The sequence below is a fragment of the Branchiostoma lanceolatum genome, chromosome 1 (assembly GCF_035083965.1).
Source record: "Branchiostoma lanceolatum isolate klBraLanc5 chromosome 1, klBraLanc5.hap2, whole genome shotgun sequence".
Lineage (NCBI taxonomy): Eukaryota > Metazoa > Chordata > Leptocardii > Amphioxiformes > Branchiostomatidae > Branchiostoma > Branchiostoma lanceolatum.
Genome location: NC_089722.1, coordinates 7,939,642 through 7,966,721, shown reverse-complemented (window position 1 = coordinate 7,966,721; position 27,080 = coordinate 7,939,642). Strand labels below are relative to the sequence as shown.

At 41.8% G+C, this 27,080-nt stretch overlaps 2 protein-coding genes across 5 annotated transcripts; both read left to right on the top strand.

Annotated features, from left to right (window-relative positions):
* Window positions 1–333: 333 nt before the first annotated feature.
* Window positions 334–15,381, top strand: LOC136431787 (uncharacterized). 3 transcript variants are annotated; one of them, XM_066422958.1, is made up of 6 exons: window positions 334–665; window positions 10,107–10,173; window positions 10,571–10,742; window positions 11,022–11,135; window positions 11,500–13,890; window positions 14,317–15,381. In XM_066422958.1, the coding sequence occupies exons 5-6, from the start codon at window positions 13,732–13,734 to the stop codon at window positions 15,160–15,162; spliced, it is 1,005 nt and encodes a 334-aa protein (XP_066279055.1). In that variant the 5' UTR covers window positions 334–665; window positions 10,107–10,173; window positions 10,571–10,742; window positions 11,022–11,135; window positions 11,500–13,731; the 3' UTR covers window positions 15,163–15,381. The 3 variants fall into 3 exon arrangements, with proteins under 3 accessions (XP_066279055.1, XP_066279054.1, XP_066279053.1); XM_066422957.1 differs by lacking the exon at window positions 14,317–15,381 and having other exon boundaries at window positions 533–665; window positions 10,614–10,742; window positions 11,500–12,782; XM_066422956.1 differs by lacking the exon at window positions 14,317–15,381 and having other exon boundaries at window positions 533–665; window positions 11,500–12,782.
* Window positions 15,382–17,030: 1,649 nt separating this feature from the next.
* LOC136431761 (uncharacterized) lies at window positions 17,031–27,080 on the top strand. 2 transcript variants are annotated; one of them, XM_066422954.1, is made up of 4 exons: window positions 17,031–17,265; window positions 23,696–24,677; window positions 25,006–25,123; window positions 25,702–27,080. In XM_066422954.1, the coding sequence occupies exons 2-4, from the start codon at window positions 23,872–23,874 to the stop codon at window positions 25,894–25,896; spliced, it is 1,119 nt and encodes a 372-aa protein (XP_066279051.1). In that variant the 5' UTR covers window positions 17,031–17,265; window positions 23,696–23,871; the 3' UTR covers window positions 25,897–27,080. The 2 variants fall into 2 exon arrangements, with proteins under 2 accessions (XP_066279051.1, XP_066279052.1); XM_066422955.1 differs by lacking the exon at window positions 17,031–17,265 and adding an exon at window positions 20,804–21,482.

Sequence of the window (27,080 nt, the reverse complement as noted above, 5' to 3'; positions counted from 1 at the left end):
ACCATAGTGGAGCAAGTTGTTTCTTGCACATATGCAATTGCGTAGCGCAGCTGGACTCAAATCAAACTAAATATATGACAAAGCTTCAGATGATCATTTATGAAATTCGAAAATAGAGGACAAAAGATACAGATACATTTTGTACAACTGATACGTAAAATTATCAGTAAGCCACGTTGAAGAAACGTAGGCAGTGAGTTTCAGCGTGCTAAAAACGTGTCACAACACTACAGACTGCTTTCTTGGAATTCGCCAACAAATCAGGTACATCAAACTTTTCTCTCATCAGAAGTAAGATGTGCAGTTTATTTGTTAGTAGTCGACAAAACGTTTTGTAAACAACCAAATCTAGGATGGTCAGCTCGCCTCAAACTGAGCTCTACCAAACGCAAACAGACAAACGATCTATTGTGATATATACTAGACAGACTACTTAACTTTACACGTTAGCAAGGAAAGTGCTAAAAGTCACTTTCTGTAGAGCAAATGTCGGTCGAAAAGCTCATTAAAAAGTTACTCAACCAGTTTGTAGCCCGAGGCGCAGTGGGCTGATTGAATTCCCGATAGCGACAAGGGAGGTGTTTTGTTCCCACAAACACAACTCTGGTGGCGCAAGCCGCCGCGACAATAGCAGGTGTACAAACTGGAACAACACAGACAAACAGGTGAGACAAATAACTTTCTTTACTATATATTCAACATGTCATATCCGTTCGTCCCTTCAGAGACATGCGGCTGTTTTTGTTTTGTTCTTGGACGACAAAACGTTGTCTTCTTCGTGTTGAAGTTTACACAATACTTGTGCCCATTGGGTCGTGTCATTGAGACTTGTACACTGCCACTGTTTTAACGTCGTTCATGATAGGCACTACTTTGGAGTTGTAGTAAGCATTTTCTACTGTACATTTTTTCTATATGATTTGAGCATATTCACAAGACAGCAGCCAGCTACATTTGTATAACACGGCACACATAAAGAATGAAATGTGGCCTTGTCGTCAGCATACAGCGATTTCTCACCTTTCGATGATAAATTTAATTGGATTTAACTAATCTCATATCGGGCTTTCATTTATACTTATAGTTATGATTTATTAGTTAGTACTATAGTGTATTAAGTAATAGTTTCGTAAAGCATGTAGTATGCTACTCAAAATCATGAGAGCGTGAACTTTGACCCCGCAAGTCCAGATCATTTGAGACCACCGTCTAGCCAACTCAAGCATATCCGTACGCTCAGTGTACGAAAAAAGATGGAATGAAAAAAATCATCTAAAGATTGTTTTTTCTGAAAAACATCAACATTAGAATTGGCACAGATTATCCAGTAAACGTTGACCACTTTAACTTTAGTTAAAAAATGTGCAGGACGATGGGCACTCACGGTACAACCAAAGTAAGTGGCAGATTACATGTACAATGTAATGTAAACACATTATAGGATTCGTAACTGCATGAATAAAACATTTCCAGAGATCTATTTCATTGTCAGGTGTAGCATTCCAGTTGATAGTCATTTCTAAACTTCACTATGTCCTGACTTGTACTTTTATTCCGACACAAACCCCTGTATTTTTTAGTTGTTAGTTTCAGCTATTTGTTCCTTCTGTCGGGTTGGAATTTTCTAATCTCTGGAAAATATCGCTGCAAACAGGACAAAGTATGTGGGTAAGGGGAGGCATGTCGAGTTATCACATCTGATTTGGGATAAGTTTCAACCAGGCTGTTTTGTTAACATGGGACAAAATGCAAAGATAAGAAACTAGTCACTCTTTCGTCATTCCCGACTCAAGTATAGGTCTAGACACCTGTCTCATATCATAACCTGAACGCCATAAATAAAAACCGACAACAAGAAACAAGAAAAAAAGACGGATTCGCCATTTGGTTGCGTCGCCAAAAAATGCAAATAAATTACACTTACTTATTTACTGATGTTCTTTTTGTAATATACCAGGCGCTAGATTTTTAACAGTTTGAAGTTTGAACAATTAGGAAAAAACGTGCCCCCCCCCAAAAAAAAATGACGTCACGAATGGATGACCGAAAGGCCGCTGCTATCCCGATGATTGACAAGGTGATCCGGGAGGATCCTCAGGCGTGTCATCACCATGGCAACCGCACCACAACAGTTCAACAATGCCCCAACCTACATTTGAATATACCCTCAGGCGTTTAGCTAGGCAAATATGGTGTAGTGATCAGTACGGAACGAATGGGGTGGAAAACTAGAAAGAGACAGTGATATGCGATTAGTGCATAAAGAGAACGACACAGGAAACGCATAGGAATTTTCTACATCTAGGGTCCGTTATAAGAAGTCCAAAGTCTTCTATGCATGCCATATTCAAATAGCTCTCCAGAAACTAAGTTAAGGAAGATGTTCATGCGTACTAAAACAGGGTCAGTTTTCTGAGAGTGCCAAGAAGATTTCGCCATTCTGGACCTGTCTACTTGGAAACTAATCACTTGTTTTAACATGCTAATCTCAGAGATGTCTAGAGGAGAACTTTTGAATTAATCACTGATTCATTATCAGAGATAAAAGACTTGCGAAAAACAGTTATATTAATTAAGTCACTGGTTTGTTTACATGGTATCTAAACCGAGCTAGTGATGGTGATATTTTGTTTGTTCGCGTTTCGCCGTGACCGATTATGAAGTGATTTAGGCTCGGATGATGTACATTGGGCGGAGATTTGTCTACAGGCCAGCCACCGTCGGCCAAAAGTCCGTAGCGAGACGAGAATGTTAGTTGAGTAATAATTCACATGCCGGTAATCTCCCTAGTACCTGTCTTTTAGCGTTGGCCAACTGGCCCGGTATGAATTGGTCTCACAATTAGCGTTTTATTGCAAGGGTCTATATCATGTGGGTCGACGGTATTTTGTGACACTAGCGGTCAGATGATGAAACTACGGCGTTAAGTTAACCCTGTCACATCTCAAGTACCCAGCTAGCCATCATATGAAAAGTTGGTAATGTTTTTTCATTTCTTTCATTCATTGATATGAATATACATATATTTTCTGTATGTGTGTATAAGTGTGTTGTTCAAGAAAACGATTACTTGTTATGAAACCATTCAGTGGGGAAAAACACGCCACTTGAAACACGTGCTAAACAAACGACCATACGTAAAAAACAAACCTAATAGATACATCTGCTTGGAGATTATACATTACTCTGTTTACGTTGGATAATCAATTACCCTTAGGTTTACGTTAGGCACTGATCCCACATTGGAACAGTTGAAGTGCTTGTCATAGGTAATCATTCTTGTAGCATGTTTGTTACTGGAGACTTTTATTGCTTGCTGAGCCATTCCGCCTCTAGCTCTGGGCAGCGCATGGCACACGTGCAATTTGGTAAAAATGGATGGAGGTTTCTAGTTTCTATAAGACTAACCACGCCAGCTATAGCTTCATACCCCCGTAGGAAGGCCTGGTGGATGCTAGGAAGTTTCCACCTACTTGTCGTGGGAAGTTAAAACCATGTACATCTAAAAATCTCATTATGAAAATGGGAGATTTTACGTTTACATTGTGATTTCCCTTTAGCTTTCTTGGTGATATTTAACACAATATTGTAAAATTTTGACATCATTAAGAATGATGTAAGATGCAGGTCAGTTTTGTGTTGTAAACGATAGGAACAAGATTTTGTACTAAGAATTAAATATGTGTTTTTCTTTACATTTCTGACACCATTATGGTAGGTAAGAAGTTCACAAAAGTATTTTTGTTGTATCACGAATGCTGCACCTAATGCACCTCTTATGTAGACAATAATGAGGCTAGGCGGAAACACACAGGAACTCTTTATAGATTCACCAGAAGCAGGGATTGGCCTGGGTTCAGAATAATGTTGTTGGGGAACTTAAAGTCTCGATTTAGTTGGTGCATTATTCATTTTCCGACTTTTCTCGGAGAGGGCGCAGTTTGTTGTCTCAATTATCCCATTATAAGTCACCAATCTAGGTCATCTGACAGTTCTCTTTACACTACAGCAGCCTCTTTTGTCACTTGGATGAAAGTTTTGAGAAGTAGGAAATACATTTCATATTGTAAGCAAAAATTTCACATAATTAGCCCGGGGGAGATGATCTTTTAATACTAGGGTACGGCATTTGTCCTTTTGTTAGTACATTCTTGAATAGAAAACGCCAGTGGTTGTGAACAATACCTCGTTGTTCCAACTAGCTCTATTAGTCAACTTTCCATCATAGCCTTAAGCAGCAGTAATCCTTAAATCTACGTCCACTGGAACGATGTTCTCTTCATGGATGTATGGACAAGTATTTGTCCCTTTGTATCACTCCCAGTAAGAATGTCGATGCTCTTCAACATGTCTTCCATCACTGGCTCGAGTCTTATGAATTGTGGTCTTGACGCTGGTAAGTGTCATTATTATGTGCGTGTTAATCCACGGAGGGTACATTTAGTCATGGCGTAAGTAGAGCGTAATCCCTTGTTAAGTTTTGCGGGAAGAAAGGTGTGTTTTCAGGGCGGGCTGTACCTGTAAATCTTCCTTTGTGTTGGGTAATCAGGTCCCGTCGTCCGCAGGGGGTGAACAGGTGCGTTTGTTTTCGGTGTTCCTAGCGTTCCCCTCTCACATGTAGCTAGGGTGGGGCACGTCATAGATCTCAGGGCACTCAAATACCTGATTCTAGTTAACATTCTTTGAAATCTTGAGTAAAAGTGTAAGTTGAATACGGAGTTTTAAAAACAAAAGTAAAGATGAGTGGTGAAGAAAGACGTTACTTCTTGAAATCTCTTTATTGTAATCAGGCGGCCAAAAAAAAATCAGCCAATTTCAGAGTTTTCCTATTCATGTGCCATAGTCAGTCCTCTTCAGAAGCGTTGTTCCTGTGTGCAGTGTTTTGTACCCTACCAGGCCTGATCACCCCACCTTAAAGTTGAAAGCCAGCTTTGTGTACGAAACACCGTGTCTTACCCCTTGGCGAGGAGACGATTTCTCTACCTACGTCACCCTGACCCCCTTAAAGTTTTTTTGTATACCACCTGAAATTACAAGATCGTTATCTGTAAATACACTGTATTTACTCGAGATTTGTACGGATCTATCTGCGGATATGTTCACAAACTACAGTGGTGGCTTTGATATAGAGTGAAATAGCATTACTGAAAGTTTTACCATGCTTGTAAAAGTTGTAATAAAACATTTCATTCAGGAAACTTGTAATCGTTCAACGTGAATATCTATCTCTCCATGGAGATGCGGTTTCAATGTTCACACGATTTCTTTGTTGTGGAAACATAACTTGACCTTGGGTCGTGAGAGTTTGCCCGTCTGGGTGGGAGGGGAACGGTAGCAGGGAAACCCTTACCGTTCATTCCATCACTGTAAGGTCCGATATTTGACCAAACCTCGAGCTCATGCTGCACACTTCGTGAGTATCACAATTTCACAATGTGTCTTTTGCTATGTTTTGTCTTCGTAGAACAGGGGAAAAGAAATTCTATCTTAACTCTGTGCACCGTAAAACTGTACTACATGTATCTACTCTGTTTTACCGAAACTTTGACAAAACGACATTATTTCAACCATATTGTACAAAGAAGATTTAATCCAGTACCAACGTTACAGCTGTTATACCATGGTACATTCAGCATTATGGCCATTGACCAGCACCACCCTTTACCCCTTTAGTTTTCTACAGAATGTACGTAATGTGTTAGATCTGCGGTCTCCCATGATGTCGTTGTCTTATTGATTTTTCTTAAATTCAAAAAGAAGTGGCATAAGATTGATAAAAAACATTTTTTTCTACCTTACACTTCGTGTTCCCCTCGGTAATGGTTCACTAATGCGCCAAATATTTTGTTGCGATGACAAGATGTGACCGTTGGCCCTACTTCACACGACTTTTGTCGCTAAGTGAGGGCACGCTTCCCCCGGCATGCCACAGGCTTGGTGACAGGAGGCGGCATGGGTAGTCCGTGCACGGGGGAGGGAAAGGTATCGTAAGGTAAGGTATGACTGTTGTAAAAATGCGGGTTGATAACATTACCAGTGGTGTAGACATGATAACTGTGTGGTGGATCTGAGGTCGCTCTTGACAAGTTATGAAATAGCGGGGGCTGAGGGGTCTTCGGTGTTGGAAATACTGGAATCCCCTGATCACTAGATCGGTATGTACACATCATCCGTCAGGGTGCTTCACGTGAATCTTTGCCACTTTTTCCTCCTCTGCTTCACGTTGGATGTGTATAATAGTGCACCGAGGGGATCATTCTATTGGAAACGACTTTGTGTCCTTATCCACATCCTGTGGGGAAAAAGGGAGCTTTTAGAAGGATGTTTCTTCAAATTCCAATGTTGCTGAAAGTTAGTGGTGCACACAGCACTTGCTCGAATGCGCTTCTTCCCATTTATTCGTGTTCTTGCATGGTCTGGTATCGAGGTTAATATATAGAGCCTCCGATATTTAAGCCCAATTTCCGGTGTTTGTTTTCGTGTCTTTTCCCTTTTTTTGTGTCAGACGATGTGCTGCAGTTCTATTTAGGGATCAGCGCAGTGTTTGTGTATCTGTTTCAAGAACTGTATCCTTTTGTGAGTTAGGCTTGTATTGACTGACGATTATCCCTTGTATAATTACGTTCATAAATAGAATGGCGTCGCTGCTAAAACTTCTTGTGCTTACTTCACTGGGACAGAAAGTAGTTCTTTCGTTCATTCATGCAATAGATAGATCCATTCATTCATCATCTCCTGTCTTTGCAAGTACACTTACATCTATTGTTATTTTGATTATTTGACACGACTGGTACATGGTAAGTTACAGCTTACAAGTACTAGTGTCTTTGGACTGACCAATATGGTCAAACGAGAACATTTCTTAACGAGGAGGAAGTTTGTCAAAGAGATGCAGCTTGGGAAACAAGGGTTATTAGTTGTCCGACGCACTGTATAACCAACCGCCTTTTAAGCCGAGGTGTTAGCGTTACGAGGTGTCAGTGTCAGTGCCACAGGTTTTGCGGTACTGGGCAAGATAGATAACGAGCCGTAGAAAAAGCCATTAGAGTTTGACAGAGATTTGTTGCTATTCACTTAGACACATTATCCAGGTTGAACGGCCTCACCCGAGTTACGAGTGCCCCACCTGTTATACCCTGCCGTTTGTGTTCAGTGAACAACAGAACGTAAACACCGTTCTCTACAGTCTGCTGCGCTCACGTCAGCCTGTGCTACTGATGTTTAAGAGTTCCGCCTTGATGCATCTGGTTACAAAGGAAGCGGCTTTTCGACACGGACCCCCAGCTGATATATTTATCCTAAAACTCACGTGTAGAAGTACACTCTGTGCAACAGACTTTGACAAAACAGACAAAAAGGCTAACCAACGTTTGCTGCCCAAGTCAACCATAATGTATGCAGTACAATTTACTCAATTTTAGACGGCTCTTCATTTTAGGGTTTGCCACCTTTTGCATAATATGTAATATGATATATTCTTGAAATGTTGATAGCTATTGTTATACACTGAATGTGAAACAATGGATTTGAATTCTATATCTAAACAGTTCCTAGCGAATGGATTTTTCTTTCCACACATACAAAAGTCAAAATCATTCCAGGTCTGTCCCTAAGTGTACGATCCTTTCCGTTCATTAGGTCGGCCTGGTGCCATAATCCTTCTCCAAGGAACATGAAAATATGTAAGTCCGTTCCTCCTGGTAGTAAGAAGAAAGATTGACAGGTTCGTGCACTCACATGTCAGTTGGCATGGTGTGGCCATCTTGGAAGAAGAATCCAATGTTTGCATTTTTTTCAAAATGGACTGTGAATATCAACAGATCATTGCGAATAATTTTGGGGACTCGAATGCAATCTGAACTTCAGATGCCAATACATTGTTTATACTTCTATGTCGTCTTTTTTTTATAATATGAAACCTATAAATTCGTTAGTGTGTCAGTGTTCAAGACATGAAAAAGATTTCTCGAAAGGACCGCGTATAACTCAGTGCATGATCTGGTCAGGTCTAGGCTATGATGTGGGCTCTTCTAACCCCTTTGTTTTTACTGGCTATCGATGCGTACAAAGTCAAAACCGCGCCAGGTAAGGAGAGTGGTTTTATCAAAGTGCCCGCTGATTTCTTAGTGCTCAGTTCTTTATGGTGAGTACGTCTGTTGTTTTGCAGTAGTGCCCATAGTATATTCTACACTGTGGAAGCGGTCGGTACAAAATGTTTCCTTGCAACTTTCAGATCCGTTGCCGTGGACTTTTCACTGCTTCTCACAAAACACATCTGACAGTATTTATACAACATCAATAGTAAGGCTGTTTTTGTCAGGACACTTTTGAAATTTACAATGAATATGAATATTTGAAAAGATGTTTACAGCAATGCTTTCAAAAGAAGTTCCAATCGGGTCCAAAAGACTTCGCTGTTTCTTCAAACATTTTAGACGACCCGCAGTTTTAGCTTTGTCCTGTATACAAGTCTTTGGACCCCCATGTCAACAGTTAGTGACAGGTTGTTTGGCGCTATAATGGCAGAGTGACATGTATAACCGATGGGAAACGCTTGTAACTATCAACTGTTTGTGCACACACGTCCGACCTGTTTTCCAAACTCACAACGTGGCTGGGACAAAACCGTCCAAATCCTTGCTCCACTGCCTTGTAAACGCCGACCGAGCTTGCAAACAACAAGATGAATGTGAGATTATAGGACGATTATGGTGTTTGGAAGGTCCAATAGCAACGTATGCACAGCAGAGGGAAGTAATTCTATTTACGCAGTTGCTTTTCGTCTAGGAATGGTGGAGTTACACCTGTCGTTCTGTGATGAAAATCGAATTTGAAGAGTAAACCAACAATGTATATTAGACTAAGTGTTAACGTTTATCTCACTGACTAAGGATTAGTTAGAATTTAAAGTAAAAGGACAGTATAGTCTACAAGCATATCCATTGCATTGTTTACACAGTCGGAAAAATGTTAAGTCACGAAGTACAAACAGATTTGTAGAGGATTAAGCGGTCGTTTGTCGCTGAGCGGCACGCTGCCACCCGCAGACGACAGGTCTGGTGTTTGAGAAAGATAACTCTCTCCCTGTGTGGAGATTTAAAACGTTTTGTCACAACGACTCCAGTGTGTGAAGTATATAGAACATCAGTGTACCGGGCGTGAGGACCGTGACTTTTCGGTGAGGTTTGACCTGTGTTTTTATAACGTTGGAAGGTTGAAGAAACAAGTGCATGCCATAGTCAGGTTCTGCTTTCTTGGGTGCAAAGAGCCCGCAGCGATGTAGGCAGTGCCAGTAGCCGGGTAGCACGGTCACAGTCCCGGGGAGACCAGGTAATGGGTGGGGATTGGCGTTAAGATAACAGGGAACAATCTTGTGGCTTGTTCTGTCAGTGATGACATTGGGAATACCACGTTTTACACATGATACGTTTAGATAGGAGTAGTCACTGCGTGCCACTCGTCGCATTCCGCTTTCTATGGACCTGTCAGTAGTAAAGACAGTACATGGTTCATAGAAGACAGGGTAGAATGTGCCTAACTAGAATATGAATATCCAGAGCTCTTAACAAATATTCAATCTGGGGTTTACACGTGGCTTTCTGGCTTCCATCTGGATCTCATAATCATACTGTATTGTTGATTTTCTTTTAGAAATAGTCGACCTTGAATATTTTTTACTGTGAAGGCTTTACAATGATGCATTGACGTATCTTAGAATGCTTTCCCTCATTTTCTACAATGCACTGTTGTATGACGTGTCGGTTTGGTATATGGGATTGACCTACACGATAAAAATAAACAAATCATGTTAGCATGAGAGATTATTGGTATATATGCTTGTAAGGGTCATACTGTTTATTTTGAGAATGCTTGCAAAAAGTGGCAGAACCCCTACATAGAAATCATGACTTTTATATAACAAGGCACTTTTCATTTTCCAAAACATGTCAACTGACCCATACTTTGAAAGCCTATTGTCTCGTTGTATACATGTAGCAAAGAATCATTTTGTGATTTGAAGGCTGCAACCATGTAAACGTGTGTTGATCATGCATTACTTTACTATTTGTAGTGACAAGATATTAATAGCTGTTTTGTCATTGCAGGGCTCTGGCGCTTAATACAAACATCACACATTGGAAGATGATGCGTTCATCAGTGACCAATATCCGGGTAAGAAGCTCTTGTGGCATATCTCTAAAGATATACTAATAAGCGGCTCATCTTAACATTGGTGTCAAAACAAGCTAAGGAAGTCTGCTTGTCAGGCGATTTAGGTGCATCAATCGGTGTCATGACTCTGCATTGTGAAGAACCCAAGAAAAAACACCTGGTCGAGTGAGTCCTTGATAACACCAGGTGTTAGATACACAGTTCTTTATTGTTTCAGATTCATCTAACAAAAAGAGGATACAATGTAAGAATACGATGGAATGTGTTGCTCTCGGATTATCATCTGTTCCTGCTTTTATTCCTTTTCTTGCTGAACGATTTCTTAGTTTGAAACTCAGTAAGGTGAGAAACTTGAATAGTGTGTGGCTTATGTCTGTTTTCATGTTATTCCATTCAGCTTTGGTCGGGAAAGAAGTAACGTAATTCCACTCTTCCACAAGACATAAACGTAGATAGGAAAACGCGAAGGGGGAAGTAGAGGCCAGAACTCCAGAGAACACAACTGTCAAGATGTACGCAAGCACCTGTCAGGGCAAGAAGGTCCCTGGTGTGGCGGGGGCAGGGGCGAGGTAAGAATCCATGTTTTCGATTTATATACAAATGTTATATAACATCATTACAAACAAGATGACCAAAAAGCCAGTAGGAATGACCCCTGTAACAATATGTAACTGTGTGTATTTGTTGAATTGTAAATGTGTAGTGTAAATGTGCTGCTTGTTATGTTATTTTTTATTCAAACATAAGAATGTGGAAAAAAAGTGTAATGATAATGACCTTGGTACTGAATACTTACGGGCTTCATTCTCTGTAACACCTACATGTACTAATCATGCCTTTGTCTACAGGTATGCCATGAAAAAGATTAAATCCTCCAAGAACGGCTGGGTTGGGATTGACGAGAGTGATGCTAAACTGGCCAATCAGGACATAGATGACGACCTGTCACACTCACTGGACAGGTAAGATGCAAGTTAACCATCTTTTCACCGGACGAGTTCTTCATGTGAACGTGGTTCTTGTTGCAGGGATGGTCTTAATCTTCAAGCAGATTTACCGGTGGTATGACAGTATCCAAAGGGCCAGAGTAGTATCCAATTGGTCACCGGGAGCCCCTTGGATACTGCCACGCCACCGGTAAATCCGCTTGGAGATTAGGATGGTCTAAGCGTCAGGAAAATCACAGAACATGTTCACCTAGATGGCCGTCAGTCTTAAAGTCTCATTGGATCTCACCAAAAAACTGTGTCGTAAATGTGTGATTTTTTTTCGTTCATTAAAGAGATCTTTGAAAGTTTAGCCTGAAGGTGTTTTTTTCTGCCATAGGATCCATCTGCAGAAGTACCGAACGATGATCGAGAGATCGTATGACACTCGAGGCATCAGGAGACAACACACGGACCTGTCCATCCAGAGAGACATCGCTCTGAAACTCGACCTGGACTCCGCACTGAGCAGGCCACCGCGGTCAAAGCTCGAACGGCCAGGGAGCTCTCTAGCGGATTCTGGTAGGACTGCAGGTGGGAGGAGACATAGGACAGAAACGCCGACTAACGGCAGGCAGAAGAAACGCAGGAACGCAACGGCGGCCGCTCCAAACCGCGAGCATTTACTACGAAGCAGAAGCACTGCCTCTTTTAGTGACAAGTCCAAATCAAACGAGAATCGAGAAAGAACTCTTTCAGTGGATTCAGAACTATCGGAGATCTCAAAAAGCGGCAGTAGTGAGACGAGTACCAGTACTGAAACGGACAATGTTAGTGTCATAACCGCAGGCACGCAACCTAGACTACTGAGGAGAAACAGGCCGAGTACAGTCTCGGGCGATAGAATACTAGAACGTGCAAATGGACATACCAGTGATCCGTACTATGGAAAATCGCCCTATACCTTGACGACGTCAACGTACTCGTTATCAGGAGCTGCATTTTCACCTACGCCCGCTAGGAGGCGTCCCAGGCCAAAGACAGCCGTTCCACCAAGTCGGGCGACAAGGAACTCACGGGCTGAAGCCCAGTCTTTAAGATTACTGAAGTCTAAGACACACATAGATGAACTGCTCGGATCTGAGATAGAAGCGAGGAGGAAGGCGTTGGAGGAACAAAGGAAAACCCTTAAGGAGGAGACCGAACGAAAACTGAGAGAAAAGGTGGAAAACTTTTGCCAGAGATTGGACGAATTCAAGAAACAGCAAAAAGACGAAGCAAACATGTTCCGACCATCTGTAAGGCAGTTCAGTTTCGCAAACTTTTAGTATGTCACTCAGCAGACGTGAAGTTCGTTAAGAAAAATCCCCATGAAATGGGAGAAACGTCTTTGTGTAGCTTACAGTTCCAAGGTTCTAAACTTAAGTTGCACACAAATGTATAAGCATGTGACTTGATAATAGGTAACAGATCATTTGAAGACATTAGGAATGTTACTTTATTCTCAAACGCAATACGGCCTCGTTAAGCCCGACTAAGGCGTTAAATGACACTCATTAAGGTGTATTATCTTATCCTATCCTATCCTGTCATATCCTGTCATATCATATATCATATCAAGAAGTTTAAAGGAAATATATACCCCAGAGATGCTATTCTCCTTAATTTCTTTCTATAAGTAAACCGTATCCGATTGTTGTTTCTCATTTTTATCACAACAGCTACCAGAGCGACTCCTAGATCCTCTTAAGTGTTCTCTGGAAAACTGTAAATAACACATCATCAGACAGACTACATACAAGTATTACGGCAACGGACATACAGTGGAACATGCACTATCTTGATTTTGTAAAACACATCCTTTGCACACACCAAAACTAATGCCCGAATACCATTGTTATATCATCTGTTGGTTTGTTGTCCATCGTAGAAGCGGATATAAACAGTCAAGTAAAAGGTCAAAGTTGTCACATGAAATCGAACAAGATCTCCAAGCAGACGTTGGGGCGAATGATCGTAATGTTTTCTGAGTGACGCCGGGATTTTCGGGAATGGGAAATCGTGAAATTCTTCCAAAGGGGTTTGAAGTTTTGTGACTTATAACAACATTTAAGACATTTCACAAACAACACGATGGGATATCAAGATATAAATGACACGTTTCCTTTACAATTCATTAACGGAAGTGGTTGAGCGTACATTGGATAATGGTTACTATAGCTACATCCAAATTCCATTCATATATTGCATTTGTGAATCAAGTAGATATTGGACAAATGCACCGGTATTTCTGTCTATTGTTTATCAATAGATAATTTGTTTCTAGCTTTCAAAATGTTGTAAAGAGTGTGGATTACTTCTTGATACAATATATAATTGAGCACCGTGGAGCCATTTGATGGGATTTGCGCTAAAAGAACAAGCTGAGGACTTGTTCTAGAAGTTATTTTTGTTACACCGTCTTCTAGAACAAGCAATCCTCTGTTTGAGACCTTGTTCCAGAACTACAAATTCCAAGTGTTCTACACTAGCAACGGGGTTCGACGAAAATTGTTTACAGTTACGACTGACTGTTCGACGCGACGGACGCACCTTTGAGTTGCTCCCGTCATTAGTTCCTACTCGAGACGATATGTCCAGACGACGCGGCCGACGGAGACCCCGGCGGTCCCGGGTGGTAACCTTCCCGTCCTGTCCTCCCTCGGACACACATGCTGACCTGTCAGATAGACGTCAGCGGCTCCTCAAGGCAGCATTGGTGACGGCGTTGTTACTCGTTGCTGTAACATCGGTGAGTTTTTTACAACAGCAATTTATCATTTCATATTTGCCATAATAATAGTTTTATAATTTGATTACTGAATCCTGATATCATGACAATCAGGACAGGTATGCTCTCGTTCTTTGTCTTTCTTAATTACACATAACACTGTCATCTGTAATATTCTTCTCAACTGATTTGAAATCTCGAGAAGGTTTACACGATCATTTGACAGATAAAGGACTCAGCGTTTTCCTATTCCCAGTAGCCATGGAAACACAAGTCCTTATTCTGTCCATACAATACGAATGTATATCATGGAAGCTCATTTGTGTTGGTAGTAATCATAATACAATGCTAAACTTTCTCCCAAGTCCCAACACTATAGCACAAAATACATAAGACTTAGTGATGGAATGAAGTTTAGCATTGTATTAAGAATGTTTGTGTTTTCAGGTTGCTGCCGCGACTATCACGGTACAGTCCGTGGATGAGACTGCCACCAACATTGCCCCGCACCCAAGCTCGGGAGACTTCCGTGTGGGAATCGCAGATACCGAAGATCTTTCCCTGCACAACGGAGGGGAGAAAGTCCAGGTGAAGCGCGACTCTGTTAAAGACAACACCACTCAAGCTCATCGCGTTCCCGACGGCATGATCTCCACTGATGCCCATCCAATGACTGATGCCCCTCCAATGACTGATGCCCCTCCAACGACGGATCCAACCTCCATGACCCCTCCGACAGGCAACGCGAAGAACCTCCAAGTTCCTGACCAGACGGAGACTGTGATATCTGATCAAGAGGGCTGGAAAAGGTTCCGTGTTGAGCTGATTCCCACTTGTGACGCCTATAGTCGCATCCAGGTCCCAACGGTCCCACCACATGTTGGAGATGAAGAGCGAGATGGTTTCCAGGATTGGGACTACACGACCGGAGATAACCACTGCAGTGACGTCATGGTACGCCGCCGTGTTTTGAAAGCCCCCAACGACTTCAACGACTGCCCCACTGATAACATGACCCAGCTGGAGCCCAAGCCGAAGTCTTCACTTGACAAGAAAGTAACCGGCGACATCGACAACACGGGCAATGCGGCTATGGACAATGTGCGAATGAAGAACTCCACTGACTTGAATCTGTACCTAAATGCCGCGCTGACAAAGAGCACAAAGAGTCAGGAGATAAAGCGCCGCGTAATCAAACGTATCAAGCGGACCAAGAACATCGTGCTGGTCGTGGTCGGTGTGTTTATAGCGGGCTCGGTTGCCCACATCTGCTTGTCGCACATTCCACAGTGAAAAGCTTAAGGGTCTTTGCTGTTTGTTCGAAGGATATGAGTTCTGTTTTTTTACATTTTCCCCAAAAGATGTTTCCTTGTGTTACAGTACCTGACATGTTTCTGTATGGACTTATGATTATAATACTGGACTATGTCTAACCTTCCGTCACAATGTAATGTTGTACAATATCTGTTCCTAATAAAAACAAGACAGTCTTGGAGGGAAACTGTCCTCTCAGTCGTTGCCAAAGAGGTAGTCTCGTAATTTTGAGTGTTCAGAACCAGGGACAGGCATGTGGGGGGATGGTATTCAGCACCAGGGACAGAGATGTGTGTGTGTGTGGGGGGGGGGAGTTCAGCACCAGGGACAGGTATGTGAGTGTACTGGGGTGGTGTTCAGCATCAGGTTAGGTATGTGTGTATGTGTGTATGTGTTTATGGGGATGGTGTTCAGCACTAGGGACAGGTTTGTGTGTGTGTGTGTGTGTGTGTGTGTTTGTATGGGGATGGCGTTCAGCACCAGGGACAGGTATGTACCTTCAAATACAATCACAATCCATCCATGACTTCCTAAGTTATGCTGAGCAATATTTCTTAAAAACACAAACAGACAGACAGACGTACAGACAGGCAGACAGGTATGTAGACAGACAAGACAGACTGACTGACTGATTGTAGTTTCGAAGGAGCATGCGCATGATTACCAATTATTTTCGGAAACGGACGATTGGTGCAAAAATGTAGCGTGGCACACAAACAACTTGTAGAAAAATCGATAACTTACACAATCATGAAATCAAGATGTCCCCAATATGTCGTCCGTCCTTTTCACCCATTCCACAATGCTTTCCCGTTTCTTTCCAATTCCATTCTCCGTACATTGCTCTTTTTTCTTCCTTGAACAGACCTGAAGGAAAACATACTGAATGGAGTAGCCCGTATTTTTAAACGGTCTCTGAGATTCAATGGCATTTTTCTAGTTAAAGACCTCTATGTTTTAAATGACTGACATTTTTGCTTATTTTCTCTAACAACAAGGGTGGCATTTCTCATACAAAACTCGACCACAACACCTTTTGCGTGGATTTGCACCCTGACTGCGTGCTCGACAATCATGTGGACGGAATGACGTCAAAGAAGTTGACATGACAGCAAAATGAAAGGCGCGTGTACGAAGGTTACAGTCAAGAATGCTGTGCGCCAAGAAAGGTGGGATGCCATTGAAACACCACCTCAGTGCTCTTTGTATGTCTTCAGAAACTACGATGTTTTTCGTGTATTGCAGGGTATTTAGTTTGCCTTCATGGTAACAAAACTTCCAGATGACCTTTTCAAAAGCAAAGTTACATCAATGAAACAACTTGCCATACATGAAGCAGTGTTATAGCGCACTCTCAGGGGTTTCAAGATGTTTGTCGATCTCGGAGAGCACGCTTAGCGCAGGGCCTGAAGATTGTGTGACTCAGTTGACCTGTGACACAGGGGAGGACCTTTCACGGAGTAAAGTAAATATGTGTGGATTGTTGTGTGCCGACATGCCGGCGTGACTTGTCAAACACTGTTTAAAAGAACGGACAACAATCCCGGCAGCGATAACCGTGTTAGTCTTCCATGGGAGAGTAGTGAAAAAGGAACGGGCGATTCCATAATCACCCATCCAGGGAACACAGTATGGAGATAAAACCATCATAATCCATAGCGGTTTACCAGCAGTTACGATTACACCGGCTAGACGTCGACTTGACGCTTAGCAATACTCTAAGAAAGCTTCAATATCTCTGTAGTGCTTTTAAATGTGTCTTAAAGACAACATGACGGATTTAATCCCCCTCCCCCCAGAAAGGTGCAACGGACCAGGTGACCTGAACGGGTAGTTACGCCTTGTCATTGCATGCTAGCAACCGGTGTATGTGCCGCTCTGTGTTACCGTACGGCCGGGGGTAGGTAGGCCAGGCATGGCCGATTAATTCTGCTTTCACAAAGCCTGCTTAGATGCTAGAAAGAACATCGGTATTCCTGTGCTTGAGACCGAATTTAATTATCATCACTGCTGCTTGTTACCACTGGCAATGGAAGAAGGGAATTAGAGACTACAACAATACGAAGACACGGACATAGAAAGGTAAGGATGGGAATCTTACGAAAGTCCCTAACGTTCTTTTATATCAATATACCTTAATCCTCATTGTTTCTGGGAGAGAGAACAAATAAGACTAAATGCATGTTGGCTATGGTAAAGAAAATACATATCGGCTAGCGCCAAACTTCGTTTCTATTAATAAACGACCTGTTATCAAACTTCCAATTATATGCCATTATCGGCAAATCATAAAGAAACATGTTCAATCTCTATACCTACCTTCGTAATCAGCCACCGCTCTGATATGGCTGTCAGTTATGACTGTGACTCCGCAGCAACCACGTGTATCAGGCATCTAGGTACCCGCATTTGCGGTCACCTCTGGCCACTAATTAGAAGTTACAGTTCAAAGTCAGTACTCACATTTGTCCACACAACAGGACTAAATGCCTCGTTAATAAGAAATCACTCGGTCTAAGTGTGCTTATGGAAATCTGTCTGATTTATCTTAAAAAAAGCATGTGGGAAATTTGGCTGTTTGAGTGAAATATTTTTGTTAGTAGAAAGCATCGCACGATTATTGGATAAGTCCGAACGTGCTTGTTTAACATATAGATATTTTCATTCACAAGTCGCATAATCTGTCCTCATTCAGTTATGTTTACAGCACTAATTAACAACATTTCTCTACTGTTACGTTCACGTAATACGAGCAGATTTAGAAGTTTGTAGACACCATTAACACGAGGAAGGTTATTATTGTCATGCTAAGAGCCCAGTTTACTTTGCACGTATGAATCCATGGAGAAACCAGCGGAACATGGGAATGGGACGTAGCAACAGCTGTTAGGAATGGTATGTTTACTATGACGTGTCTACGTGTTTAAGTAGAGTGCATTCCATAGTTTGTGTCAGTAGAAATATGATTTAACCGTAGCACTAAACGTATGTCTCTGTGGTTTGTTCATAAAATGGAGAATGACTGGATGGAAGGCTAGGGATGTTATATGATTCGAAAATTATCTCGAAAACCTGTCAAAGAAAATACAACAGCAACAACTAGTTCCCATGAATAGATATGTGATGAAAATTCTTATAACGACATTAGAAAAATGGTGAGAAAAGCCTGCAACATGCTGTGAATACTGTAATAAAAGCGTCAAAGCCCGGGCCCCCTCCCTGCGCATGCCTAAAACATTCAGTAAAATAGCTCATCATTTATACAAACATAATTATCTTGTTCTTATTTCAACGCAAGATGGGATAAGAAAAGTTCACAGTTTTTGAGGAAAATGCACAAATGACAACAATATACCAATCAGGAGTTAAGCCAAACCGCTTAAAGCTATTCATCAAGTATGAAATCTCCCGTGACATGAGTGTGACCTAATCTACAGATGATCCTCCTATAATCCTGTAATCGGTCTTGAATCATCGCTCCTTTAAGACAAGCAGGTGAAGTAAAACATAAGGTATGGGAAACACCTGGGAAAGTTTTTGAGGTGGACACTGGCTGGGTTCACATAAGTTTCCGGAGTGGACTCGGGGCTGTGTGTGAGGAGTTTTGGGCTGCTCGAGTGGAGTTTTACCTACAAAACGCTATTCGAGCGGCCTAGGGTTCTCCTTGAACAGTCCTGGGTCGACTCCAAGTCAACTCATTAACGCAAGTGTGAATTGCGCCTCAGAAAACGGTGTGATTCTGGGTTCTACGTTGTACGAGATTGGCTAAGAACCATAGATTGTCAGTTTTTGCACTGCCACTTATTCCAGGCCAACTATTGAACGTTGTTATTGCTACATTATAAAACCGTTCTGTAGTTGTGGAGTTTGAGCTGAGAATGGTGGACGGTTGAATGTTATCTTTACCAAATTTCTTACAATAGAACTGTTCTAGTATGAGAGAAAGTTATGACATGGGGCTACGTCAGTCGTTGACGTCGAAAAGCCACTGGACACAGCTTTTTGCTTAATCAGCCGTTTTTTTTTCTTTCTCACGACCAATTAAATAAAACAATGTTGGGCAAGGAACACTGCATTCTCCCAAGTGGAAATTACTAAAACATGATGAAACAACCCATCAATCTTGTGAACTCTTTTGACGTCAGAAAGCTCAATCAACTGTTACAGATCTCCGCAAAGAAACGACAGAATTCTACTCGCCAAAGGGAGTCTTTAGTGACTAATCGTTTCCTCTAGGCGATTTTCCACTCCAGAAGATAGAACAAAACAGTAAGATCCGATAAGGGAAAAGGGTACAGATACCAGCAATCTCTAGGGTAAACAGAATGGACTGTCAGGGTTTCTACCTGGTAATCGGTAAACAGTGAATCTATATGCAAGGATTCAGAGGCGGTGGGACATGGAAAAACGTTCTGTTTCTTTTTGCAAGATTTGACATTATACTGGTCTGAGTACGTTCGTGAGGGATGGTCTGAGGTAGGTACTAGTACTTAGCGACTTGCTCTCAATCGTAAACGTTGTTTTGGGAATATATGAAAGTACTGTAACTGACTCGTCTTCTAATGCGTGTGTGAAAGGGGTAGATATGTTGGATGGTTGTAAGGTTGTGTTGGGGAGGGGGGCTAGACTGAGCGACTGGTTTTATTCAAGTTTCGGTGGAAATTTGTCGATGGGCTTAGATAGTAATACCTTTTATAATAGTTTCAGGGCAAAACTAACAACCGCGGTGTTATCTTATATTAGCTGAATTCAACTGCTACTTGTAAACTGTACGATGGAAAATTACTTACTTAACGACTTTAAGTTGTAGGCTTAAGTAAGGTACGTTCTCTCAAGTGACACTATTTTCGCAAGGGATTTGGAAAGAAGCGGATATATATAATATACAGCTGACATGGACAGACTTTTCCATTAAGGAAGTTGTAAAAGGGACTAATTGAAAACCAAAACAAACCTAAAAAGCACACAACCTTGCAGTCACCCAGAGAGGTACACACATCAAACATTCACTTAGTTGTTATCTTTTGTTCGTTATGTGTTCAGCGCGGCAATTAACCAATCAGATCCATTGTCCCTCTCGGAAATCTCATTCCACCGATGGGGGCTCCTGTTACTGTTGGTTAACTAAACATTACCATTCGCATTCACCCAATTACGTGCTATGTTTACACAAGTGACGATGGCTCTGTGAATTTTTCGATAGACGAACACCTTTATGTGGTATTTAGGTGGACATATATTATAAGACAGAGAGTTCAAATCCACTTGTAGAAACTTGAAAAAAGAATACGTTCTAAGGTGAAAGTTTTGCCCATTTATAACTGTACAATTAGGAAAATTGGCTGCAATCTATGTGTTGATAGCATTGGGTTTGAACTTAAATCAACTTGACATTTCTATTGTTGGGCCCCCAAAACACAGCATTTCAAAACCCTCTTGCAAGGCCGACGTATGCTGTAAACCTAAGCGTAACCGCACCACAACAATCACTGAAAATACTTTCCTAGGAATCAAATTATCGTCCCCCAAAGCCATGGGGACCTTACCCTGTCAGAAAGTAAAAAGGTACATGTCTGCCACACAAAGTAATCAAGACCTTTCAGGAACAACTTTCAGGCAGCCAAATAGCCAATTAATGGACCCCCAACGTCGCTGTCATGCCACCATACAATGTTGCTAGGCGCGCCCGACAGCCAGACGTTTCCTAATATTTGTTGCCTCTTTTGTGTTTCTCGTACAAGATTTGCATTTCATGACGCTGTATTGTAGACCTTTGGCATGTGCACCCTTAAATCATGGCCCCAAAACTAATAAGTAGTAGAAGTCTCTGATTAGACTACACAATAGTCACTAATATCGCACTTCTAAAGTCGTCGTTTTAAATAGTGCTTTCGTAAAGGCTATTACCTTTTCGTATGCAGGAATTCCAAACTCACTTTAAGGGATTATGACGACAGAAGAATCTTAATTCACACGTCGATTTCTGTAGGTACAGTCGGCTCCTTGCTTGGATACACTTCAAATATTTGTCCAAGTCGACACTTCGGGTACAAAGCTGCCCCATTCACGCGACCGCGCGGGTTTTGTCAGCCTCTTAGAAAGGGCCATTCAAATAGCGACTATTGCTGGAGGGGTCAGGGACAGGATTTCTGTGTGGGATACATAGTAACAACGGAGAAACTGTGTGTGTAGGTGTGTGTAGTACAGGGGAACGGTAGAACATGTTGTAAAGGACGACCTAATTGGCGGTCACACCCTCAAAGCAGTGCCGCTGTACAAAATGTATCACTAGTATGAAGGTATGTTCGTACTTTGTTCGTTGTTCTTCATAATGCTCGTAAACTTGACATGTTTTATTCACGGTCAAAGTGATCAGTAAAGCCGTGTTGAAAGTCGTGTGTGATAGTTTTGTCTACCGTGTTCTTCCATATTCTTAATCGTCTAATTTTCTAAGCAAAATGAAACACTTAATCGTAGGTTCATGATAGCCTATATTCGTTATGAAAGGCATATGACATTGAAATTGGCACAACAACACAGTATGAGCACCTTAGCAGCACTCGACAACAATGTCTAACACCCATGGAGTGTGCTAGCTGGGAGACTTGAGAGTCGATACAAGTGAAGCACATCGCCTTGAGAAATGGTGCATGTACGGAACATAGGTGCTGACTGACTTACTCTGTATCCCCGGGTGATAGGTGGCTTTCATGTGTGAAAAGACTCACAACAACAACTTTTACGGAAGTGCAGTCCGTCAGACGATAGTCATTATGGATTAAAGCGCAAGTTGAAATAAAAAAATGATTGTATTAAGCTCGCGGTCAAGAAACAAACGCTATGTTAAGTACTAGTATCGTAACTAATGGTCTACAGGACCGTGATATACGTATGTTGGGGTTTAGGCACCATAAAATCCCAATCATTTGCTATTTGTTGTTCAATTTCAAATCTACAAATAAGACGTCCTGTCGTAGTCAACTGTGGGAGTAGTGTGCAGTTACACAGTTACAACAAATTTGCATCCTACATGTAATATCCCATCTGATACTAGTGCTACAGATTAAAAGTCTTCCCTAACAGAGAACAGATAGATTATAGAGTGGGGCGAACATGTATGTTTACCAGGAGCACAACTAAAGTGATAAGACTTTTTTCCCGTGCAAACCACAAAGCCAGACCGCATTGTATCAGTCTTACGGTCACAAGTACGTTTTACATTCCTCTATCCGGGATCATCCTGTTCTGTACATGTGTCCTTTTTCTCCCCATGTTACCGACACCTCGTGTGGTGCATCCTTCAGTGCTCCCTATTTGCACAGGTTGTCCTCTTACGGCCACCTCATTAGTTCGTTCAGGAGGGTTCAGTGGGGAGAGACAAAGTGTGTCACATAACTTCATAGATAAGGATTTTCACACAGCCTCGTCATCCAAACAGTATGACCAGATGCAAGATGAAAATTGAGAAGACACCACAGATGAAGGCATTTGCATTTGCTTATTGCGGTGCCAGGCTAGGCTTCTTGAATGGGACAGTGCGAAATGTTAGACCCTTACAAAGTAGATATATACAAGACGTGCACTTACGGTCTCACAACATGTCAGCATTTTTCTGTTTGTTCATGTCATGAAAAGTAAAGGTACATCATTCTGTTTGGAAAACTTTGACAAGAACCTACACAGAAAGAAATATGGCAACCTTAAGGAAAAGGTCACATTACATATTCAAGTGAAACCCATTTACTAAAACAACACTTCATGCGTCTACACAAACGTGTTTGAAGAGGCTTACAGAGGGTGGTATAAATCATTTGGAAAAGGGACAGTCGACTCATTGTTGTTGCATATGTAGCTGTAGATTTCAGATGACATTGTGCACGGTGCCATACACCCCAAAACAGTCAAAGTTAGTGCAATAATTATATGTGTAACATGTCTACATGGAAAAATGTATATTCCGGGACCCAAAATTTCAGACTAGGTGTAAAATTTGAGTGTTTATGTCATAATCGACTGTAGCCTCTTTAAAAATGTAATGTTTTATAAACACAAAGTGAATACGGTATTATAACGGACGTATGGTAATGTTATAATTAACTTCACATCATACATGTATAGACACTTTTATTAGAAAATAAATTGTATCTATCCCTATTTGTTTTACCTGAGCTCAGTGGCAAAAGCTTAAAACCCACACGGCGTAAAGCCTTAACAAAGATTCTACATTGCAATTGTACCCAGCGCAGATTTGTCAAATGATGCATGTTGAGAAAGCATTTCCAGACAGAGAATCAGCATGAGACTCTTTGAGGAGGCTTTTTAAGGAGTTGATTCCGGTACTATTGTCTGAGGTCGCATACTTGACGGATTTGCCGGTTCACGTAGGAGCCAGACGGAGTTCATAAATTTTTCAGGGAATCCAACAAAAGTCTGACATTTGCTTACGAAAAAGTGGGTCATCCTGTTATTCTTAGCGCTTTGACGTGGATTGTGGTGCTTATTCCTCATGCAGGTATGGCGTCACTCCGCAAGAGGACATTGACACCGGGGGCTGGCACCACAAAAGAGAAGAGCAGTTACAAATAGCCTGAAAAGCACAATGCAAGCGACATACACCATTGGAGTTCTTCCCGCCTCACTATTGCAAAGATTCTAACTCTGATAAAAGGCACAAATTTCTCGATCAAGATGGCAAAGAAGTCGACGCAACTAGACAAGACCATCTGTAAGTTCAACAGCATCTATGCGGAAAGGCGACTGAAGAAGCAAATCGATCTTATCGAGAAGGACCGAAAGCAAGTCCTTCTTAAGATCGAACGGGAACAGATTCTCCTGAAGAAGGAGCTGAAAGATCAAAGGAGGCAGAAGATGTCGAGAGTCTTTCCCGAGCCGCCGGATGGGGTGGATGATGACGACACTCCGGGCAGAAAGAAGACATCAAAACATAAGAACAAATCCAAGAGAAAGGTAACGATAGGAGACGACGTCCATGAAATTGACGATGAGCTAGATGGGGTTTTAAACCGCAATGGTTTGCTCACCGCCCCTGGTATAAACAGGAGACATTTAAACAACGATTCTGACGCCGAATCAAGCCAGGATGAAGACGATTCGGATGAAGCAGTAGGAAATCGAAAATCGCAGTCGAGGATCAGATTTGTGGACATTCCAACGGCGACTACAGACAGCGCGAACGGGTCAGAGATAGACAGTCCGTACACATCGAGCGGGTACGGGAACTGGGCGGACAGAGTGTCCCAAATGAACCGCTCCAACAGCGTGCAGCTACCCGCCGCACCCAGGCATTCGTCGTTTTCGGGGCGACCAACCACATCGTCAGGGGCAGTCAGCACGGGGCCCAACAGAAGCACCAGTAATCTAACGTCCAGAAGTTTACAGACTCCGCTGGGGAGATCGACACCCATGGGGACTAGGGGCGGTGCTGCCGGCAGCAGGCGACCGGTTACCGCTGGCAATGGACCTATGTACGGGAAGTAAGTCCACCCTCGTTTTGTTTTCCATTCTGTATCTAGACTTAGTTATAAAACACAAAAACAACACAAACAATCGATAGGTACAAAAAAACAGTCATCCTCATGTTAGGTGCACGTGAATCATAATACTTTTTCAAGTAGCTAGTAGTAGAAGTGCAATGCGACAGGGGCAATGTCTACTATCCCGAATAATTAAGCTCTCTATAATAAGGGAAAACAGAATGAAAAACAGAAGGCCTTGCTTTACGATAAGCCCTTCGTGTGCACGAATAAAAAAATGGATTTTTGGGAAAAAGATTTTTTTCAAATGTCATTTTTCTGTTCCCAGCTCGAAGCCGCCACGATATTCCGTCATCAAGAAACAAATTGAAGAGGAGGAACATGAAACCGTGATGCGCATGCGTAAGATTTACCAGCAGAGGGAGAATGAAGAGGTGGACAATAAGGTTGGTCTGACATTTGCATATATTCTAGTTCGAAGAAAGGATTTGAAATACACAGAACTGCTGACAAGTCAACAGTAAGGCACCGAAAAGTGTGTATAAGAGGCATCATAGTTCTTTTCACACAACTATGAGATGTTTTTCGGTAGTGCTTCTGCTACCTTCCCCAGGGCAATACTGACTGGTTCTACTTCCCACCGCTAGGCGGCGCTGCAAGGAAAAGGGTACTAAACTTGTATCCCCCCCTCATCACAGTTCATTACCAGCGAAGAGTAGCATAGCCATACAAAATGTAGCTTGATTCATACTTTCCCTGGGTTCCAGTACTAGTTATCAATATACTAAGTGACACATTAGAAAAATCAGAAATACTGAGTAATGAATATACATGTACATGGCGACTGTTGTAGGGCTTACTTTTAACAGCTGTCGTGAATATAGCCCGTACAATATACAAGACAGCCAGTAAAAGTAAGCCCTGCAACAGCCGCCACCGTGGCACGGCTAATGTAAATCTATGTACGGCTTTTTCTCCTGGACGCATACTAAAGCCTTGACTTTCCCATCCTTGTGCCGTACAGGTGCTGTGTTTCCTGGGTAAGGGGGTGAGGAAGGTGAGCATGCCACCCATCACTACGGCGGAGGAGGCTGAGATCCTGGAGAAGATCGGCTCACTGGTCCAGGAGGTGGACAAGAGGAGGAAGATGAGCATCATGCCCAGCGAGGGAGGGGAGGACAGCAGCAGGAAGGCATCCACAACAAGCAACAAGAGCTGATAGATGTACACGCAGTACTTGATAACCAGGAGGAAATACGGTAGTCCAAAATCGTGAACTTTTCTTCGACAAATTGGAAATATTGAGTATCAAACTCAATCATGAGGTACTAGTAACCTCTTCCTCGCGTATGGAAGAGGACTGTGACAAAAAATGTTAACATATATTTCTGAGAGACACGACATGCTCAGAGGTTGGGGTATCAGAGAGGAAAAGCATGTGACATATCTATTAGTTAAGAGTACTTGACACATATTTATGTGTGCTTGAACAATGTGTATTTTGTTGACAAAAGATCTTGTGGAAATATTTTCATGGTGCATTTTGGAGTTTATCCGTCCACAGTTCAAGTGCCAACAAGATATCTAATGTTTGCTGTTGATATTGTATAAACAGTGTTATTTCTATTGAGTGTTCAATCACTTACGCTAATGTTTAAGTGAGAAGGTAAAAATGTTAGACTAGAGCTAAATTAACGGTTGTGATGATTCTAAAAAAAGAAAGACCTTTTTACCAGGTGACGTGTCTTAACCATCTTTAATCAATATCCTTAATATATGACTTCTAAAGGAGAGCAGCTGGCTATGCTGTGTAACAATTCAATTGTACATTATGAGGGCACAGTTTTGTTTTGATTCAAGGGCCTTTTGTTTTCTCTATGGAGTATGGACCTATATCTGTCTTAAAATCCTTATGAGAATCCCTCTTTGCAAGGTCTACAAACGTCAATTTCACACGCATGAAATCATGAAAAAAGGTATTTTCTGTAATCACATTGAGAAGGCAACAAACGACACAATCATACAATATGATGTTTTAGTAACCTTCAGCAGTGTTCATTATGTGGCTTACATTCGTTATAAGACCTGCAATGTGCTGCTAACAAATGTTCAAGCAGGGTTTTGTCTTGATAAAACCTCTTTAAGAGCATTTTGAAGTGAAGAATCCACTAAATATGTATTCATGTCCATGTTACCCTCTTCCATAATAAAGAGTAATGTGTTAACCTAGATATTGTCTGACTGCTGCTAAAAACTAAAAGTTGATGTGATCAGAAACAATGTTTTAAGAATGCAGTGATGTTACATGTGCATGCAGTGTTTTTGGTACCAGTATGTTGTTTTATGAACTGTGTTCATACTACTTATGTCCAGAAGACAATAAAATGACTTTGAGATTCTTCA

What these genes read in the sequence shown, in the direction of transcription:
- LOC136431787 (XM_066422957.1), top strand. Translation starts at nt 10,684, where the DNA reads ATGTACGCAAGCACCTGTCAGGGCAAGAAGGTCCCTGGTGTGGCGGGG. An exon ending in GTGGCGGGGGCAGGGGCGAG is followed by an intron (nt 10,743 to 11,021) that starts GTAAGAATCCAT and finishes CTTTGTCTACAG; the next exon opens with GTATGCCATGAAAAAGATTA. An exon ending in CTGTCACACTCACTGGACAG is followed by an intron (nt 11,136 to 11,499) that starts GTAAGATGCAAG and finishes TTTCTGCCATAG; the next exon opens with GATCCATCTGCAGAAGTACC.
- LOC136431761 (XM_066422954.1), top strand. Translation starts at nt 23,872, where the DNA reads ATGGCAAAGAAGTCGACGCAACTAGACAAGACCATCTGTAAGTTCAAC. An exon ending in AATGGACCTATGTACGGGAA is followed by an intron (nt 24,678 to 25,005) that starts GTAAGTCCACCC and finishes TTCTGTTCCCAG; the next exon opens with CTCGAAGCCGCCACGATATT. An exon ending in ATGAAGAGGTGGACAATAAG is followed by an intron (nt 25,124 to 25,701) that starts GTTGGTCTGACA and finishes TGTGCCGTACAG; the next exon opens with GTGCTGTGTTTCCTGGGTAA.